The 19,942-nt window shown below is 39.3% G+C and overlaps 1 protein-coding gene across 3 annotated transcripts in view; it reads left to right on the top strand.

The window, feature by feature from the left end:
* Window positions 1-8,547: 8,547 nt before the first annotated feature.
* Window positions 8,548-19,942, top strand: part of IGF1 (insulin like growth factor 1) — a 77,741-nt gene continuing 66,346 nt past the window's right edge. For 2 of the 3 annotated variants that reach the window (XM_049626188.1, XM_049626187.1), the window contains exons 1-2: window positions 8,548-8,816; window positions 13,432-13,588. In XM_049626188.1, the coding sequence (XP_049482145.1) occupies window positions 8,754-8,816; window positions 13,432-13,588 (220 nt within the window). In that variant the 5' untranslated portion in view covers window positions 8,548-8,753. The remainder of the gene's footprint in view (window positions 8,817-13,431; window positions 13,589-19,942) is intronic. The other variant, XM_049626189.1, reaches the window with a different exon arrangement.

Genomic DNA, 19,942 nt, shown 5'->3' with positions numbered 1-19,942 from the left:
GAGGCAAGCTCTGCCTGAGCTTTTGGCTTGGGCTCTTGTACCTTTTGCTTCTTGAGAGTAATTGTCTATTTATTTGGTTACTTGTTTTGTTTTATTAGACACAACATAGTGTAGTGAAAATTCTGTGGGGACTTGTTTTCTTCTCTATGCTTCTGAGGCAGCAGCTCAGGCTGGAAGTAAGCATAATCTTTCTTTGTTAGTTTCTCTTAATATGCTCCAAACCTGGCTGTAACCAGACTCCACCCTAAGAGCTCATCTCTGAGCTCTTCAGGCTGGCTATTTTAGAAATTACTATTACAATTATTCTAAATTCATGTTTAGAATTAATTATCCCTTTACTGAGCAGCAAGGAAAGTAGAATATTGTACAATGGGGGATGGAGGGATTATACAACAAAATACTGAAAGGATCATCCATCTACTAAAGATGTATAAATCATGTCATGTTATATAGTAGACTAGCCTGAATTTGATCCTGGCTCTGTAATTTACCAACCATGGGACATTAGGCAAATCATTATGTTCTCCTAGCTCAATTTTCTCTTCATTCATCCAACAAATACTTTTGAGAATCTGATTATGTTCTAAGAAGTGTGCCAGGCACTTTGACATGAAAATGGTAATAGAGTATTTCATTGGGATATGTGAGAATTAAGTGATACAATTAAAGTAATATGAAATAAAGAACTGAATATAATATATACTTAATAATACCAGTAGTTATTGTCATTGTTAATTAACAAATATATACTGAGAGCCTATTAAAAAGCAAGCACTATGCTGGGACTAGGGATATGCTAGTGGACAACAACAGGTTATGAAGAAGCCATGATGAGCATTATCAAGAGAGGAGGCTACTGGGAAAGGGGGTGTTTTGAATGGGAGGAGAAAGACTTAGATGTGGCCAAGGGACTCTGAGGCAATGTGAAACACATGAACATGGCATTTGAGGAGGATGATTCTAGAAACCAGAATTGGCTAGAATGACATGAGGGAAGACTTGTTAGGAGCCCATGCAATAATCCAGGAATTCATTAATCCAATCTAAAACAATGCTGGGCAAATTGAGAGGAAGGGGCTGAGCTTTTCAGACATTATAAAGGAAGGTGGAAGAATGAGGGTGAGGTTTGATGAGTGAGTGTGTATCCACATCACATAAGTAAGCCAAGACCAAGATAGTAATCACAGAAGTCCAAAATATTTGCAGAGGTAAACCGAGTTACTAGATACACATCTTCTCAAACACAAATGCATATATGCTCCTATTCAGTCAATACTAAGGACAGATGACATTTTCAATAAAATTTTTGAGACTTTTATTGACTATAAAAGTAATACCTGCTGAATATAAAATAACAATAATAATAATAATTGGAAAATGCAGGAAAGTATTAAGAAGAAAGTTAAAATACCACTTGTCTTCCTGAATCTGAAAAGAGCATCAGCCCCAAAAAGCCAGGCATGGAGTCAGTCTCTGGAGGCAGAAGCATGTGGGAAATTTCTCTCCCGTTTTGCAAAAAGGCAAGACATCATCCTACCCAAACACCACCATAGGCCTGAAACTTCTCTCCAGTGATCGAAACAGCTATTTTTAAAATAAGAGAATGAATACACTTATTATCTAGAGAAACTAAGCACTGATGTTTGAGTGTTATTGTGTGCATACGTTAGAGTTGTGTGAGTGTGTGTGTATGTGTGTTATGTATATTTGTTCCCATTAGTGGTAGGGAAAAAAAACTGTTATTGTTTTTTGTCACCAGTGAGAAGTATCTTCATAAAATATAATGACATGGACAAGGCAAGTGCCCTGTGACTTCCTTTTACCAATAATCAGGGAACAGTGAGTGCAGGAGCCAAAGGTTTAAGAAAAATGTATAGGAAGAAAACTTAGAATTGGGAAATATAATCCATTAACTTGAGTTTTCTTTTCTGCCAGGAAAAGACAATTATTATTGTTCAATTTTAGTGAGGGAGGACTAGTGAATGTACCTTTGGAGAACCAGTGGTGTGATATTAATATATATGTCAGCTTGGCTAAGCCACAGTAGCCATATATTTGGTCACATTCTAGATGTTTTGTGAAGTTAATTTTTTATTTTTGAACTTTTATTATTTTTAAGTTTATTTATGTATTTTGAGAGAGACAGAGAATGTGAAGGAAGGGCAGAGAGAGAAGAAGAGAGAATCCCAAGCAGGCTCCACACTGTCAGTGCAGAACCAAATGCAGGGCTCGAACCCACCAGCTGTGAGATCATGACCTGAGCCGAAACTGAGAGTTGGACACTCAACTGACTGAGTCACCCAGGCGCCCCTGTGAAGGTAATTTTTAGATGATATTAATATTTAAATCAGTATACTTTGAGTAAAAGCAGATTACCCTCCATAAAGTGGGTAGGCCTCATCCAATTAGGTGAAGGCCTCCATGGAAGAAGAGGGAATTCTACCAGCAGACCACCTTTGGATTCAAACTGCAACTCTTCCCTGAGTCTCCAACCTGCTGGCCTATCCTGCAGATTTTAGACTTGCTAAGCCTTCACATTCATATGTACCAATTCCTTAAAATACATGGAGAGAGAGAGAGAGAGATCCTATTGGTTCTGTTTCTCTGGAGAACTCTGATCAATACAACTGGGTTTAAATATTTATGTTGAGTTCTGGAAGAAGCTGAGGCCTATAGCAGGTGTTGTGAAAAATAGCAAAGTGTGTTATAGGCATATCTGAATCCCTGCCTGTAAGGTGTCCATAGCCTCCTTTCACCCCATGCTCTCAAAGAGAACAACAAAACTTCCCTGATTGACCCACATAAAGAGTGGGATGCTCTCATGAACCGGTTTTTATAGCAAATTCAGGTCTCACCAGAAATAAGACCTTTCTGACTTATTGTGCAAAATCTTTATCAAATATAATTATTTCATTTTTCCATTAAAACCTACTTACCAAAGTATACACACAATTTAATCTTTCAAAATGGAAGCTCTGGCAAGACCATTGGGTGACCAATAGATACCTCAGTCTTTCTCACCTAGCACTGCTCAAATTGATCTATGTTATAATGTAACCCAGGTTTGTTCTTGCATATTTACCTTGAGGCACAATGCTATTCCCAGAGGTAATCACAGATTCAGCTACGTACAAATCTTTGTATCATGAGAGAATTAAGACTATTTTCCAGTCTCGTAGCCAAGCAAGGACTACTGATGGTGAAAGAAGACAAAAGGGTTTCCACAGTGCAGAAGTCTGAGAGCATAGCTACAGCCTCATCCCCCCACATCCCCCCAACAATGGGTACCTCTTCATTCCTATATAACTTTGTCCAAGCTGTTCCTTCTGCCCAGAATAGCCTTTACTGATTTTTTTTTTTTTTTCATCTTGGACGTGAACTCATGCCTCAAGACCTAACTCAAATGCTATTCACTCCTTTTTCAACATCTCTAAGCTCTATGAAAGACTGGAATAAAAATGAGTGTGAGTTTAAAGGGTATTTAAATTATTAAGAAACGTAATCAATACATTTATATGGTAGCATTTTTTACATGCAGGGTCTTTGTTCTATACCTTTTCATTGTGGCTATGAACTTTTTTTCCCCAACACATGGCAGAGTCTACCGCAGTGATTTTCAAACATCAGATATTCAAATATCAATTACATATTTGTTTTTTGGTCATAACTGTTGGCCACCTATATTATCTACTTACTTAATTTTTTTTCTTAAATTGATTTTTTAAAAGTTAGATGCTAAGTTAGATTCTGAAAGAATCTGAGATTTAAAAACAGCATCAATTGCCTTAAAAAGAAGTTATCCTTAAAAATAAACTCCATGAAAACAAAATAGTACTTTTAAATTCTGGATAAAACCGCTGCACACAAAGCCTTTGGGCTTAAGGTCCATGTTTGTTTGTTTGTTTGTTTGTTTGTTGTAATCAGACAGGAAGATTAGGAAATGTTAGAGAGGCAGTGAAGGCAGGCTGGTACCAAACTGAGATTTTCTCCCTGGTAAACTTAGGGTAGAAAGAATTGACAATAAAACTACACCCACACTTGCGTGACTCTTTAATGCCCTGTCTTTGACCATCAGTGTAAAAGCCCTTATTTTGAACGGTGATGAGCATAGAGCAGACAGGAAGAGTGGATTTGAGATCCACTTACAAGCACCTAAATTTGTTTCATTAAACAAGTAAGTCACTTTTCTATCCATCGATGCCCCCCCCTTCATTTTTCTTATTCACCTGCAAGAGAATTTATTAAAGTTTTCACGTGAAATAGTTTACCTTTATCATCACTTATTTTCCGGACTTTCATTAAATCAACAAAATGTTTTGAACCCATACCAGGAGCTCAGCATTGGGACTGCAGTCACGGGAAAGACATGTGTGCCCTCGCTAAGTTTATCATCTTTCTCTCCCCTTAGCTCTCTTCCCCTTTTTAAAACTACAGCGAATCAAAGACCCAGCTTATTTATTTCAAAAAGATGAAAAGATTAAAGATTAGTGCAGCTTAAAGTCTATTTGAATCCGGAGCTTTTCAAAACGCCCCACTCCTCCCAAATTCCACACATTAACCACGAAGATTGCCCTGGCACTTTCCCTGCAGGCCACTAGGCGGCGCGCACATTTTTCGATTCCAAAAGAAAGTGCGTATGTGGGTACTTCCGCTGAAGTTTGGAATTGGTATCTCCTTTCCCCACTTTCTATTTAACTTGGGGCAATTGTGGCGCCCTCGGGTTCTCTCACTGCACCAAGACATCCCCGCCCCATGCAGTGACTCCTTGTCTGCCATTACGAAGAATTCTTTTGCTCCCCAAACCACAACAGTTTTGCTTCTGACTGTTTTCAGCATTTGCCCTTTTGACATTTTAGAAGAAATGGGATCCAAGTTTGATGTTGAAAAGAAAGCACTGATTTATTTAGTGAGAAGATCTCTTCTCGCTATTACCGTTTTCCCTAGCTGTGGGGAAAATGCTCCTCTAAGGATTTAAAGCAGTTCATTTGAGCTAAAGATCGTCCTAAAGAATAACAGAGCTCCTTCTGAGCAGATCTTTCAGAGCTGACATTGGTGCCCTCGTTCAGCAGCATGTTGTATTTTTGAGGTCCAGCCTTCTTCTCTGAGTTTTACATTCTGAACTGACAAACGTTTGATTTCAAACATTGCAGAATACGCTTCCAGACTAACCGTCCCAATAAATCATGGTCTAAGACATACATCCAAGAGTTCCCTATGTTCTTTGCCTGGTAGGTGGCCCTAGAACCTTACACCTCACTGTTTCTCTGATCCCAAAGTCCCCTTCCCTCTAAATATCCATCCTGAGCATTTCTTGGGAGTCAGCAAAGCCATTAATGAAATAAATTGTAAATATGCCCTATTGTACATGGATACGAAATTGCCTTTTGGGTGAGTTCCTCTGCAGTTGACCCGGGGAACGCTGGGAACATGTTTTGAGAAAAAAGAGTGAAGACTGGGCCTTGCCCACTGCGTTGTGTGAATTTCCATCAGCCTGCTCTTTAAGGAGATGAACAACTTTTTTGTTTGTTTGTTTAAAGAGAGGTGTCAGAAGTCTTCTGAGGCTGCAGCTTTATGCAAATACGCTACTCAAGAAGCCGGCTCTAGGGGAGAGTTATTTATATCCCATAGGCATTACACATGCAAAAGGTGAAACTGTGAATCTCTGAATTTCCAGGAGTGGATGTTCTCATGATGAGCACATCCTTGCAGTTAGCTATTTTGGTGGCACACGGTTCCCATACCTAACTGTCAGATTGTTCCAGACAGGAGACTACATAATCATTCAGTAATTTTAGAATGACCCCGTATGTTTCTCTCCCCATGGGACTTCATGATCTGAACTTTTCCTAGGATCAGATTTACTACCACCTTGGACTGTCTGGTAATAGATACATTTCATTTCTTTTTTTCCTAAACAGGTACAGCCCTCAGTTATTAAAAGGTAATCATGTGGCACATTTATTGCCCTTTCGCTTTCATATTGACTCGTGGAATTAGCAAAGAAATTCCATTTCTCTAGGAATTATTGCCCCGCTCCATTGCTGGCTCACCCTACCCAGAAATACAGACCATTCTCCACATCGAAGTATACAATAATCACTTCAGGAAATTGCTTTCCCTATTGGAAACTGAGAGCTCACATCGGAATGTTTCCACAGCACAGCTGATGATAATTACGACTCACTGAAATTTCAGTTTTCTTTGATTGTGACATAAAAACTGGGACATAAATTAAAACCCAATTATCCTTTAAGGGTAATTGGGGTTATAAAACCAAGAGACTGTGAGTCAGTGTGTCGATATCGCAGGAGCACAGCGTCTGACGGAACAATATGTGTCCTGTGTCCCAAACAGCCTTTCACACGAAATGGTTGGGGATAAGGTGATCTGTGCACAATGCATATGCCGAGAGAGTACATCAGACTGGGTTACGGCCTTGGAGAAATGCAGTGAGCCTCTAGGACATCTTGGAAAGATTAAAATGTGCTAACACTGCAGTTGGAACGTCCTGGCCTTCACCTGTGAAGGTGTCCAGTGGTGGAGCAAGGCACTCAGCACCGAGACTCCAGCCAAGACCTGACTGCACGCTTGGAAAATGCAGTTCTTTCTACCTGGGAAATAGGTACAGCTGTTTGGCTCAATACAATCTATATCATCAATGTCCACGAAAGGGTGGGCTTTGTTTTTCACAAAGGGCATGGTCCACAAAGGCTGCAGAAAGGATTTTTGGTAAATCATGTCATAAATTAAGTGCACAGAGAGGAGCTCATTAAAGGAAGATCTGAGTTATTCTTTAGGACAGGAATTGCCCACACACCTGCAGCTGCCTACCAGGCCACCTCCCGCTGATGTGTATTTGTATACACTCTTCAGGTCACATCAAATCCACTGAAACTTCCCAACGTTGTACCCCAAACCCTCTCGTGACACATCCCTCATTCTGGATTTCCAAAGAGTTTCACTTCCCCATCTTTCTAGAGAATTTTTTACTCCCTTTCGGTGTGTACTGTTTGTATTTTTACAAGAGCACATACCCGCCACATGACAGTGACATTTTCCTCTCTGGCTCTGCCACTCAGCTGAAAGCCCCGTGGGGGCCTTGACTGCAATGCATGCAGCTGGGCACATAGTAGACACTCACTAAATGATGCTGAATATAATGCACCATCCAAACAGCATGACTCCAGATTTCCAGTTTTTCTTTCTGGAAGGTAAACATTGCCACGAGTTATTAACTACACAGAAGACTTGACCAAACCCAACCCCCTTGCAAAACCAACCAGGTTTTCCTTTGAGGACACTCACCTCTGCAAACAAATTTCTGGCCACAGGACACCATAAAGGTCCAGACTAGGGTTTGGAGCAGACCTCTGTTTTAGTTGTTGCGTCAGAGCCATCGAGGCCCCTGAGAATCACGAGAGAGAAACACAAGGTCCAGGTTATTTCCACCAACCCGGGAAACCATCCCTGGATAGACATCTAGGGAAAGTGTTATGTCTGATCTGGGCTTTTGCAACCTTATTTCATAATCTACTTTCTTATCTACCATCTCACAAAACCAAAGAGCAATTGGTACAAACTGTATTGACAAAAGATCAGAACTTGATTCTCAATGGCAAAGGCAAGTATACATTATAAATAGCAAAACAGCTGGCTTGGACCATGTTGCCGGCCACTCATCCAGTTGAGGGATTTAAATGACATCATAACCCTTGAGAGGGTATTGCTAGCCAGCTGGTGTTATTTAGAATACACAAACATTGGAGAAAGAAAACACACACACACACACACACACACACACACACACAGGTTCAAGTTATGCAGAAAAACACGAACAATGGAAAAATAGTTTGCCCCTCAGGTGCCCTTCCCCTGGGGGGTTGATAGGAAGCCTAGCGGAGAAAGGAAGAAAAAAATTTTATTTTTTCAATTGGCTTTACAGCTCAGCAAAGTCTTTGCCCTGTTGTGGGCAAAAAGCATGAGACAGTGTCCTAAAGGGAGCCAATTGCAATGCTGCCTGCCCCTTTTCTAGGTTCTAGGAAATGAGATCATTCCCCTTGCTTGGCAACTAGGACAAGGGGTCACCCCAGTGCTATCTTCCAACCTAGTTTACCCTGGTCATTTCAGGGTTAAAATTATAGGGTTTGCTCGAGCTGGTTTTTTTCTCCATTTCTGTCTTTTAATTTTGCATTTGCTCTAGAATATAAAAACGTTTGCCCATCCTCCATCATATGTTCCTTTAATACTGGTAAGGTGTATTAGCAGATGTGTCTCCCTGCCCAGCAGAAAGTTAATCAGAGAACAGATCCTTATTTTCTATGGCAGCATCAGTATTTTAATGTCTGCTAACCCTGTCACTAACACACATTCTTTTAAGGGAAAAAAATGCTTCTGTGCTCTAGTTTTAAAATGCAAAGGTATGATGTTATTTGTCACCATGCCCAAAAAAGTCCTTACTCGATAACTTTGCCAGAAGAGGGAGAGAGAGAGAAGGCAAATGTTCCCCCAGCTGTTTCCTGTCTACAGTGTCTGTGTTTTGTAGATAAATGTGAGGATTTTCTCTAAATCCCTCTTCTGTTTGCTAAATCTCACTGTCACTGCTAAATTCAGAGCAGATAGAGCCTGCGCAATGGAATAAAGTCCTCAAAATTGAAATGTGACATTGCTCTCAACATCTCCCATCTCTCTGGATTTCTTTTTGCCTCATTATTCCTGCTAAGCAATTCATTTCCAGACTTTGCACTTCAGAAGCAATGGGAAAAATCAGCAGTCTTCCAACCCAATTATTTAAGTGCTGCTTTTGTGATTTCTTGAAGGTAAATATTTCTTACTCTTTAAAGTCATTGGGGAATTTTCTTTAAATTGTGTACTGTTTGCTTCTGCCTAGAAATGTTATTCACTTTAGAATTTTCATTGTTTCGGAACTGAGAGTTATTTATAAATTGCTGAATATGCATTTCTGTGGGATCTGAAAAAATAGCTCCGGGAGATGGATGCCTTTGCACAGATATCTGTATGAGTAGAAACTATTGCAAGGTACTTGTGCTAAATCCTCCACTTCTGCAGGGCTTCAGTGGTGTCCTTATAGAAGATTCCTTTAAATCCTGTCTATGGTTAAAGACTGTAGAGCATGGATATGAACTTTTGGATTTTTTTTGCAGGTGCAGATGTTTTATTTTTAAGACCATGTTCGTGTGTGTATGTGTGTGTGTGTGTGTGTGTGTGTGTGTGTGTGTGTGTGTAACTTGTCAGGACTGGACTTTTTATTACAAGGCACATACGAAGAGTTATCTTTTAGATGATATTAAAGCTTTTAAATATGATCTTTGGAGCTAAGGTCCCAGAACTCTCTGCACTTATGCCCAGAGAGTCAGAGTGAAGTTTAATTTGCTCTTCCGAAAAAGAACTCCTTGACAATTCTTGCTGACCTCGCATATTCGTATAATTTAAACAAATGCATACTGTATATACGGAGAGGGAAAACTTTCTAGCAACTGCATGTCTAAGTTTTCTCTTTTGAAGAGGACTATCATGGGCGAAGTTTGGACTTAGGGTTTCATGTTGTAACACTCTGATTTTATACTCGGTGTTGTAAAGTCTCTTTAGGTAAATTTGGCTGCTGTTGTTAATGCCAACTTCTCGTTTCCAATCACTGGCCCTAGTTCAAGTTTCCATTCTCAGCAAAATTATATCCTTCAAGACTTGTGTTTTTCCAATTTGCAAGCACTTTTAAGCCGCTGTCACTGGCTTCTCGATGCAATTGCCTAAGAGCTCAATTCATAAAACGTCCCTGCACTTAGTACAGCATTCATTCGCTGCTTTCAAATACTCCACCACTAGGACTTTTCTTAGTCAAGTAAGTGGCTTAGGAGTTAGGGATACAGCTTTGTCAGGCACCTGATTCTGCTACCCTCAAGATACAAAGCCACATGATGGGTACTTTGCTTTTAAAAGAAATGAAGTCTCTCTATATGTATATGCATGTATGTGTGTGTGTGCGTATATATATATATATATATATATATATATGTATGTGTATATATATATATATGTGTGTGTATATATATCCATATATATGTGTGTGTATATATATGTGTGGATAGATAGATAGATAGATAGATCAGGCGATCTTAAAGCTAGGGTTTTTGTCTCCCTACTTAGATATTCATAAAAGAGGTTGTTGAGTGTTATTCTGCATTAATTACAAGTTTAGAAAACTGTCTCCAGATGAACTTTTCAGAAGTAAAGCTAGCAATAAGTTATTGCTTTCCCCCCATTCCTGGAGCAGTAAGTGGTTTGAGGAAGCCGTGTGATCCTTCAAACATAATTCAGTAAGTAAAGGTGTCCTGCCTAGAGGCAGCATTCACAACTTGATTGTACTGAGTCTCAAGATATTTGCAAGTGTTTGAGTCAGAGGGAAGAGGGTAAGGCAGAAGACTGGAGCTTGGGTCACTGTTCAGGGTGGCTACAATAGGCACACAATGGAAATTGGTGCCTTGATTGGGAGGAAAAGATTGACTCAAATCCCAGCTGTGCAATTTGTTCATTGTTTGAATGGACAAAAGGCAGTTTACCCAGGCTAATAGCATACCTGCCTGGGTGTCCAAATGTAACTAGATGCTTTCACAAGCCCCACCCACAAAGCAGCACATGTTTTTAAGTCCTGTTTTCTATTCACATCAGCCTCATAATACCCACCCTGACCTGCTGTAAAAGATCTGGAACAAACAAAAATGGTTACACCTACAGTGAGTATTTTCTTATGACTATTGCCCTGAAATTTTGCTGGGCATTTTCGTTGTAGCCAGACATCTGGAATCAATTGATATTCCATTTATTTAAGATAAAAAGAAAGGTCTTTTAAATTTTGAAAATGTGAATGATTTTTGAGAAACAATGTTCTGATGTTTTTCCCCTTTTTTTCTCTCCTTCTCTTTCTGGTTCTTCTTTCCTTTCTCTCTGTATCTTTCCTTTCTCTGTTTCTTTTGTGTTTGGCAAAATAAAAGACCAAGAAAAGGATGAACATATGGGGCCACTTGTTTCAAACTTTTAACTCCTAAGCGAGTTTGTTATTGTTTTCTTTTAGGGGAACATGATGTGATAAAATTCTCTGGTTCTCTGTGGGTGTACTGGACTGTTCTCTGAACTAAAGGAAAATGCAGTATAGATTCTATCCTGTCCTAGAGATAAAAGTGCTGATATTTATCTAACAATATAACTCAGCAAAAAAGAAAAGGAAAAAGAAAAATCTATATAAAATCAATCTCAAATTCTTAAATGTTAGTGATCTATAGGTATTGTTGGGGTTATATGTGTCATACCAGAAATAACTATGGAAAATACAGTTTTGACATCTCCCGAAGTTCTCAATTCACTAAGGCTACCTCTTTCCCTGGATTTCACGAAAACTAAAGAACTTCAAGGCATCTACAGTTGCAGGTGCTTGGCCCTCGGCATTACTATAAACTCAACAAAGAAGGGAGAGATGGAGAAGTGAGACAGGTAGACTAGCATACATTCTAAAAATGGCCCATTGCCAGAGTGTGGGGTATGTTCTGTAAGATCAGTTTGGAGTTTGCTCTTTTGAAAAACGCAGTGAAGTCCAGTTGGGTTGGAATTGTTGAGATTTCCACTGGAAGTATTGAAGGGGAAAGCCCCCACCAATTATTTTATAACTAAGACCAATGCAGATTGGCTGATGACCTGTGCCCAGCAGTCCTGGTGGCTTTGGCTATGTGGTGGCAGAGGGCTTCCAGGCAGAGATCCTCCTGAGAAAATGGAAGAGATGTTCGGTTGGGTGTTTACCTTCTCTTCTATTTTACGGTCATTATTTATGATGATCTGCAAACAGAGGGCACTTTTCATCTTAAACTATTTTACAAGCATTAACTAAATATTTATGTTGTGTTAACAAGAGTCAGGGGTTTAAGGTTTTTTCCCAATTTCTGAGCTGAAGGTCTGGCCACAAAAATGGAAATCTTAATTAGAATGATGGAGTAAAGTCTGCCACTGATGTAGAGAGCCATTAAGTTGAGAGTTAGGAGGGCAAGGAGGACAAATGATGGAGTCTGTTTCTCCAAAAGGGATGGGGTTGAATGGACCGGCCTCTACTGTGAGGTTCAGAAAAGCCTCTTTTTATAATGATCACTTCCAGCGTAACTCCATGACCCTTTTGACAGGGTCCCTCGCTTACATCCTGTCAGTGACTCATCCAAGGCCACTGAAAGTAAATGCATCTGAAAGAGATGAAGCTACTTGCCTTGGGAGTCTTCCTGGAAGAAACCACATCTTTGTGCCACAAGTAGCAATGTGGGAAAGTTAGTGATCACTACTACTCTGAGAGTGAATGGAGCCTTGAGCCACAGAAATCTTGCTTTAGGCAAGGCTGCCATTTGGCTTCTATTATTGGCTAAATAAGTCAACCAGGGGTCCCTTGGTATATTTTGCTGTAAAATGGATACAGTGACACATAAGTCCCTCCGAGACATGAAGTCACAATTCCTGTGACAAAAAAAAAAAAAAAAAAGGAAGTCTTTTGCAGGTTTTGAGCTTAATGCCCTGTTCTTGAAAGGCAATATCTACACATACGTTGATTTGATAGTGCACTTGACACAGAAGGCATTAGAATACAGAAGGTGAAGGGTCTACTTAGCATGAGCCAATTTCATTCCTAAATCCTCGTATTTCTCCAGTTTCTGTTCATATTTTCACTTCCACTTGTGGTTGTGTTAACTACTGATATTCCCTAGGTAAAAAGTTTCTCTCTTTGTGCTTCTCTCTGTCTCTGTTTCTCTCTTTCTCTCTCTCATTAAGTGAAAAATTAAAAAAAAAAAACCACCCTATAACGACATACAGTATTTTCACAAGTCCTCTTTTATCCACAGTAAATTCTTTTTAATAAGTAGCTGGGGAATGATGTTCTAGTTAACTTCATATTCTGGTCCATAACGACTGCATATGTCATCTTTGAATGGCCAATCTTTAGAGAATTTAAATTAATAAAACGTATTTGGCCCCAAATCTGGACTGAGCATAGTTTAACCTTTGAAAATTCAGAAGGTTTACCAGGATCTCTGAGTGGTGTGGGATTCTACTGCAATAATAGCATTTTTCATTTACATAGTAAATGTTTCTAGATGTTTTATCTCATTGAATTGTAATAGGAATCTGTAAAGAAGGGGTTCGAAAAAAGTCCACAGTGGCAAGGGGATTAAACACAGGTTGTTTGATGCCAAGACATGATCCGTCCACACCACCCTATGGTCTGCCATGCACTCTGATGCACTTTTGTGCAGGGTAGTTCTGACTAATGGCAGTAACAGAATGTGTGTGTGAGGGGAGGGGCAGGGGGGCAATGTACCTTTGCCTCACCCACACTGCCCTTGCAAGGACCAGGGAGGAAACATGACCATTCTTCTGTGTTTTTCGCAGGTAAAGATGCACATCATGTCCCCCTCTCATCTCTTCTATCTGGGCCTGTGCTTGCTCACCTTCACCAGCTCTGCCACAGCTGGACCAGAGACGCTCTGTGGGGCTGAGTTGGTGGACGCTCTTCAGTTCGTGTGTGGAGACAGGGGTTTTTATTTCAGTAAGTAGCCCTCCCTCTCACTGCTCTGTGGATTTACAACCGCAGGGAGTGTGTGAATAACTGAATGACTGCCCGTGGCTGGCAGCCGTCCTCAGCCTCTGAGATTCTTCACCTTAAAGTAAGCCTAGTGTTTCAACGGGGCTGTGGCAGGTTTTGCAGATTTAGGATGGAATTTTCCTCCTTAGCAGTTTGTCTTTTAACTACTTCCTGCTGAGAGCTTTCCCAAATCTATTGTGCTCTACCCTCACTATTCCTTTCCTTTCAGTGAAAGGATGGGACAAGATGGAGCCTAGAGGATTGCGGGTTTTTTTGTCTCAAGATCTGTGGGTGCACATATAAACATATGGAAACAAGTGCTAGGTAATTTGGAGTAAAATAGTAAGGGGAACTTGGAGAAAGAATTAAGGGGGCACATCCCAGATGTCTCCACGCAATATGAAATCACCAGGAACAGAAGGTGAACTTCACTCAAAGGCACATTTGCAAATACACAGACAGTCTCTAAATGCAAACTCAAATGCCATATTAATTTGTCCTCTATGCAAATTGACCTTGATTTTTTTGGTTATTGCCTTCCTTTGACTTAGCTTTTCTCTGGGACTCTCCATCTGGAAAAGGGTTTCTGACAAGTGTGGGGTTACTTATCCCATAAGTAGATCTCAGGTGATTAAAATGTTGACAGTCAATAAAAAATAGACAGCCAACTCAATGTTTCCAAATAATAAACACAAATATAACTCAATGTTGCCTGGGGGAACTGACCACTTAAAGAATCTACCTCAGAGGTACCTATCAAATTGTACATTATAGGACAGTGAAAGATTTAAAGCCAATTGCTCATTCTATATAATTGTTTGGAATTTTAGAGAGTTCCAGGAAACTGTTGTTCAGGTCCTCAGTGAGCATGAATCATTCTTAGAGGTTCATTATCACTCGAGTGTAGATAGCTTACCTCAGTTGCCCACTAAGCTTTGAATAGCTCGTCTGATGACTCACAGACTTCAAGTCTCTCTCATCTTCTTCCTGGGGAAGGTGGCGTGTGCTTGTGTGTGTGTGTGTGTGTGTGTGTGTGTGTGTGTGTGTGTGACGGGGGGAGAGAGAGAGAGAGAGAGAGAGAGAGAGAGAGAGAGACTAGGGGAAGGGTCCTGAATATAGCAGTCTGTGATGAGTCGGGGAGATGGGAAAGGAGAGGCTGGTGGAGGACTGATGGGTACTCATCACAGATTTGGCAACAAACAGTCTTTAAACAACTACTAACAGAGAATGAGAAGTGCTTTCTATACTTGAATGAGTAAATTCCCCCTCTCTGTTTCCAGCTAATGCTTCAATAGAGTGAATTCAGGTATTTTTCTCCCAACAAAGCAATTCTATCTGGTTCTCTGTTGTAGTGCAGATGAATGAGTTCATTGGGTGGGTAATTTTAAAATAGCAGACCTGTTTTACCTTTGAAATATCCAGTGAAAGGCAAATGTGTTACATCGACATCACCCAATGGTGGGTTGTCATTACTCTTTATTTTGCTGCTACTGATCCACATATAAAAAATGAATAAGTAATTCCACTTATTATGCTCAAGAGATTTTCCCCCTTGATAATCCATTTGCAAAATTTCCTTTGATCCAAGGATCCAGGTGATTGCCAAGCCCACAATTGTCTTCTGTTATGTGCCAAGCTGAATTGTCTTATTTGACATGATGTGCTGCAGGATTTCCATGCACAGTGCATGGAAACTGGATCATTCTGTGCCTATGATGTTTGAATTAGATGATGAAAAATGGGAACAGAAATAGTGATTTGGTCCCACATAATCATATAATACTGATACATGTGCACACAGACAGTTAAGAGTATGGGACAACTAAGATGGAAACCAATTTCAAGCCACTGAAAAGGTTCTTTTATTGTTACTACAATGATCAAATTTTAGCAGATGTTTTTAAACTCCATTTTAATAACTTGAAAGGGAAAGTTTATATATAGGCACTCTATATGTTTGAAGTATAACTTTGGATAGAAAGTGGTTTCATAAATTGTGATTATTGTCAGCATTGCCATTGAGACTCTATGTTTCATAAATTCTGCCTAATAGAATTCTATGACTTACATAAATTTTTTGTCTGACACAGAACCTCATGAACAAAAGTATTCTTGTTAACTTTCTAGTCAACTGGACAATCTCTTTTGCCAAAGAGAAGTTAGCTTTAATTCAAAACATTGATGGAGCATGTGCTATATGTGAGATACTGTACTAGGCATGAATAAGATGCCTAGAAATGAATGAGAGATTGACTTGGCTTTCAAGAAACTCATAGTCTGATCAGGATGTTTCAAAACTGCATGTAACTATTATCAAATGTCATATGAGAAACACAATCATAGAAGGATAGATTATAGTCCTTTATGCTTTTCCTGAAGATTTTGTCCCATTTGAAATCACCTAGCCATGATCTACCCTCTCAATGGGCTTCTTGATGCCAAAGACTATATTTATTTACCATTGAATCCTAGTATCTAGCCCTATGCTTGGCTGATATAGTAAAGGCTCGTATTTGATTATTGAACTGACAAGCTTGAATTGAATTTAATTGAATCCAATTGAATGGAATGGAATTACTTATTTGGGATCTCAGTCTTCAGAACCTTAAAGAATTAGGTTTGTCAAGTACTTTGGACAATTTATACCTCCTATATATCTAGCTATTGGATAAAACTATTTTTCTTTTATTCAACTGAATACAGTGTATACTAACAATGTCTTAGAGACTGCATTTTGGTCATCCCCAAGCTACACTGATGGTCTGGTTTGTGTCTAAGCCAATTATTCTAACAGGCATTAACTGTTGTCAACAAATTTTATTGAGTTTCCTTTTTGTCCGCTGAGATTTAGTGTGTGTAGAAGTCAGCTTTAAGCATTTACAGTCTTTGAGATACTTTTTAGAGGAAATCAGTCTTCCCCACCTCTATCCCCTGTCAATTGACTCTTATCATTGTTTTTATCCTTAATTTCAAAGTTTTACTGTGGCTGTGCTTTTTATTTTAAGCTGTGTCAAATGCATTTTGAAAGTATAGTTTTGTTGTTCTTGTTATTTTTTAATAGTGGAAGGCAGTTTCTGATCTTAGTTTGAAATTCAAACATCTAAAAGAAAATTGCCTCCATATTTATCTTTTTGCTTGGCCCGAATGTTTAACAAGGGGAATTTTCTCAACCTATTAGAAAAGAACAGTTCTGAATATAAAAAAAGTTTTTAATGTTGACTTTGTATTGACTGACCCAGTGTGTGAATGAGCTCATCTTTGTCTACAAGCACAAGTTCCACTACAGCACAGTGGAAGCATCCTTCTAGATTATCTGTTTTGTGAATATTTTCCCAGCATAAGTGGAACAGTTCCTCTATAATTAATGCAGCTTCCCCAGACATTTTATGAAATGAAAGTTCCAATGAACAGCTAATTACTAATTCTTCCCTATGTATCATAGTAAGAGAAGGTATCAGCCAGTCTTGTGCTCTCACCGTCCTATGAGGAAAATGGTAGCATAATGAAGTGGCACGTTGGGAAAGAGCTAGCTATTATCTTGCCAGATTGATGGAGCCCTCATAGAGGAGGGCTTGTTATAACCTCATTTTGCATGAAACATAGCAAGAGGAAAAGAGCTTCAACTGAAATAGAAGTTAAGCTTGCCATAGATATAATTTTTTGACAGTCATGGTGATTAACCATTTTAACATGTACTTTAGGGGCTCGTGGAATTTCTCTCTTTGGAGATACTTAAAAAATTGACAGACAACCAACTATCTTGGATGGTTTCAATTAAGAGCAACCAAAAGAAAGCAAGTTTCGGGGGTCCTTTTTAGTTTTAAGAGTCTATAAACAGTCCCTTAAATAAACTGTATATGCTTTACCTCGGCGGTCTGGGAAAAAGGAGAAGTAAATCAATTAGAAAAAAAAGTTGGATACCCTTTCAGCTATTCCAGATTTATGGCTTTTGTAAAACATACTTCCAATGCATAGTTATTAAGAACGGGTCTGAATAAACTAAAGGCATTCTTCATGTATTAAAACATACTGCTTTAAGTGAAACTTTGCAATGAATTTCATTGTTATTGATTGCAACAACCTTCCTAGATCTAGGTATTATTATTAACTCAGGCTTCTTTCATTTGAAATATAGTGCTCAGAAAACTGCTCCCAGACCTGTCATTCATTAGCTGTATGACTTTGGCAGGCATTTAAACTTCCTGGGTCAAAATGTCCTTGTCTATAAAACAAGGGGATTTTGTTAAAGCAAATGACTTCTTCTAACTTTAATGGACTCATAGTCCAGATTGTAATTATCAAGGATTGGGTGCTATTCAAGAAAGGAGAACCTTGGATTTAAGTAGTGGCCAAAGAACATTTAGTGTCCTTTATCTTCTCTACAGAGTTTCTGTTTGCTCCTAAAGATAGGCGATTCCACCTACTTAATGAAAGAGTAGCCAGCTTCTTTGTTTTGTTTTGTTTTGTTTTGTTTTGTTTTGTTTTGTTTTAAGGTGAGCTTCAACCCCTCAGGGATGGAATAAAAGCTCAGACATGACCAAATACATGAGGGTCATCTGGCCAAAGGAGCACACACCTCATGAAAGCAGATAGCCATCTTTCTTTGCAAGGAAGGACTAGCTCACAGGTCTCATCTTCACATATTCTTACTCTCTTGAATGTGAGAACAAGTGAGTAGGTCAGTTTTAAGTTGCACTTGATTACATTTGAGGGGACAATAAGAATCTATAGGCTTCTAAACCTTGACCAGCCACCTTTTGCCAGCCTATTGATACTGTCTTTCCAACTAAAGAAGGAAGTGTATAGTTTGGGGCATTCAAAGATACATACTATTAGCATTGCTTTGAGTGGGGCTGGGTTTGGGCTACACCATTTGTATTCCTTGTTTTGGTACCCCTTGGACTGCCAGTCATGCATTTGTATGACAGCTGGTCAAAGTTAAGGGTACAGTCACTGGCTGTGGAAAAGCTTTTCAAAGAGAAAAGCTTTGAAATTAATTGGCACATGTGGGGTTTGACCTATGGCCCTGGCCTCATTAGCACCACTAAACTAATAAGTCACAGGTATTCTTAAAGAAAAGCAAAGAGTTTTTACATTGACCTGAAGTGCTTGCTACTACTCTAAATATGCCCAAGAGGACCAGTCTATGCAACCAAAGGACCACTTAAAAAGTGATAGTATCTATGCAAAATAAGAAACTAATTTGCATTTTTCTGACATTTTTAATGTTCTTTGGGTTTATCTTCCTGATGGAGAATTATGGGAAGCAAAAAAGTGAAGGGTTCGAGACTAAGATCCTGGTCTCTATTGACAAAAATTTAGAGTTTGAATTCTAATTTACTTGGTGTGTGGCCCTGATCAAGCTACTTAACATCTGTTCCTCAATTTCCTCATCTGTAAAATGGGGGCCTACCTCATAGAAGTAGTGTTAGGATTAAATGAGTTAATGTATTAGAACATATTGACTTAGAATACTGCCTGGCACATAGTAAGCACATCCATATGTTAGCAATTATATTTATTTATTCTTTTCTGGGATCTGTTGCAGAGTCTATTGCAAAGGTTGAGGAATCTGCACAGCCCAATAAGTTATACACTCATTTTCTCTCCTTAGGGACAACTGATAACACCTGTTATTAGTAATAATTGGTATATAGCAGTATCAGTAACAAGAAGAATGTCTTGTGTTTGAATAGTACATTTACTTTTCCAAAATTCAGTTGCATGAGTTTTCTCACTTTGTTTGGTTTTACCCCTGGAATGCAAGAATTATGGCTTCACTGAATAAATGAGAAACATAAGACACTGAGACTTTGTGACTTACCTCACTGGCTGGATCCAGAACCAAAGCTAAGGTCTCTTGTCTCCAAGAAGCATGTTCATTTGGCCATTTACATTGTTTAGAGGCCCAACGTGTGATAGCATAGGGAGATGCTTCCAAAAATCCCAGTCCTCTTCCGAGAGATAAGGAGCAGAAACCCCTGGGTAACCGAATTGATTCTGAAAACTTCTTTGGAAGGAGGCATGAGGGAGATATTCATGTGATAACCCTACAGTTTCTCTTGTAGGAAAAATTAGGAAATACTAGTAGAATTTCCTCAGGGTGCACAACAAAATCTTTGATTGGAGGCTACTGCTGTTCAAGAGCCTTCAGAGACTGGACCCCATTCAGACAGAACACTGCAGCTCACCTGTGAGCACCAGGATATGTAGTATGATCTGCGGGGGGGGGGGGGGGGGGTCCACCTCCGTCCCGCTTAATTATATTTTTTTTTTTCCCCCCCAACTTCTGGGGTCCTCTTTTTTTGCCGCTCTTTT

The sequence above is a fragment of the Panthera uncia genome, chromosome B4 (assembly GCF_023721935.1).
Source record: "Panthera uncia isolate 11264 chromosome B4, Puncia_PCG_1.0, whole genome shotgun sequence".
NCBI lineage: Eukaryota > Metazoa > Chordata > Mammalia > Carnivora > Felidae > Panthera > Panthera uncia.
This window is presented reverse-complemented; position numbering and strand designations above follow the sequence as displayed.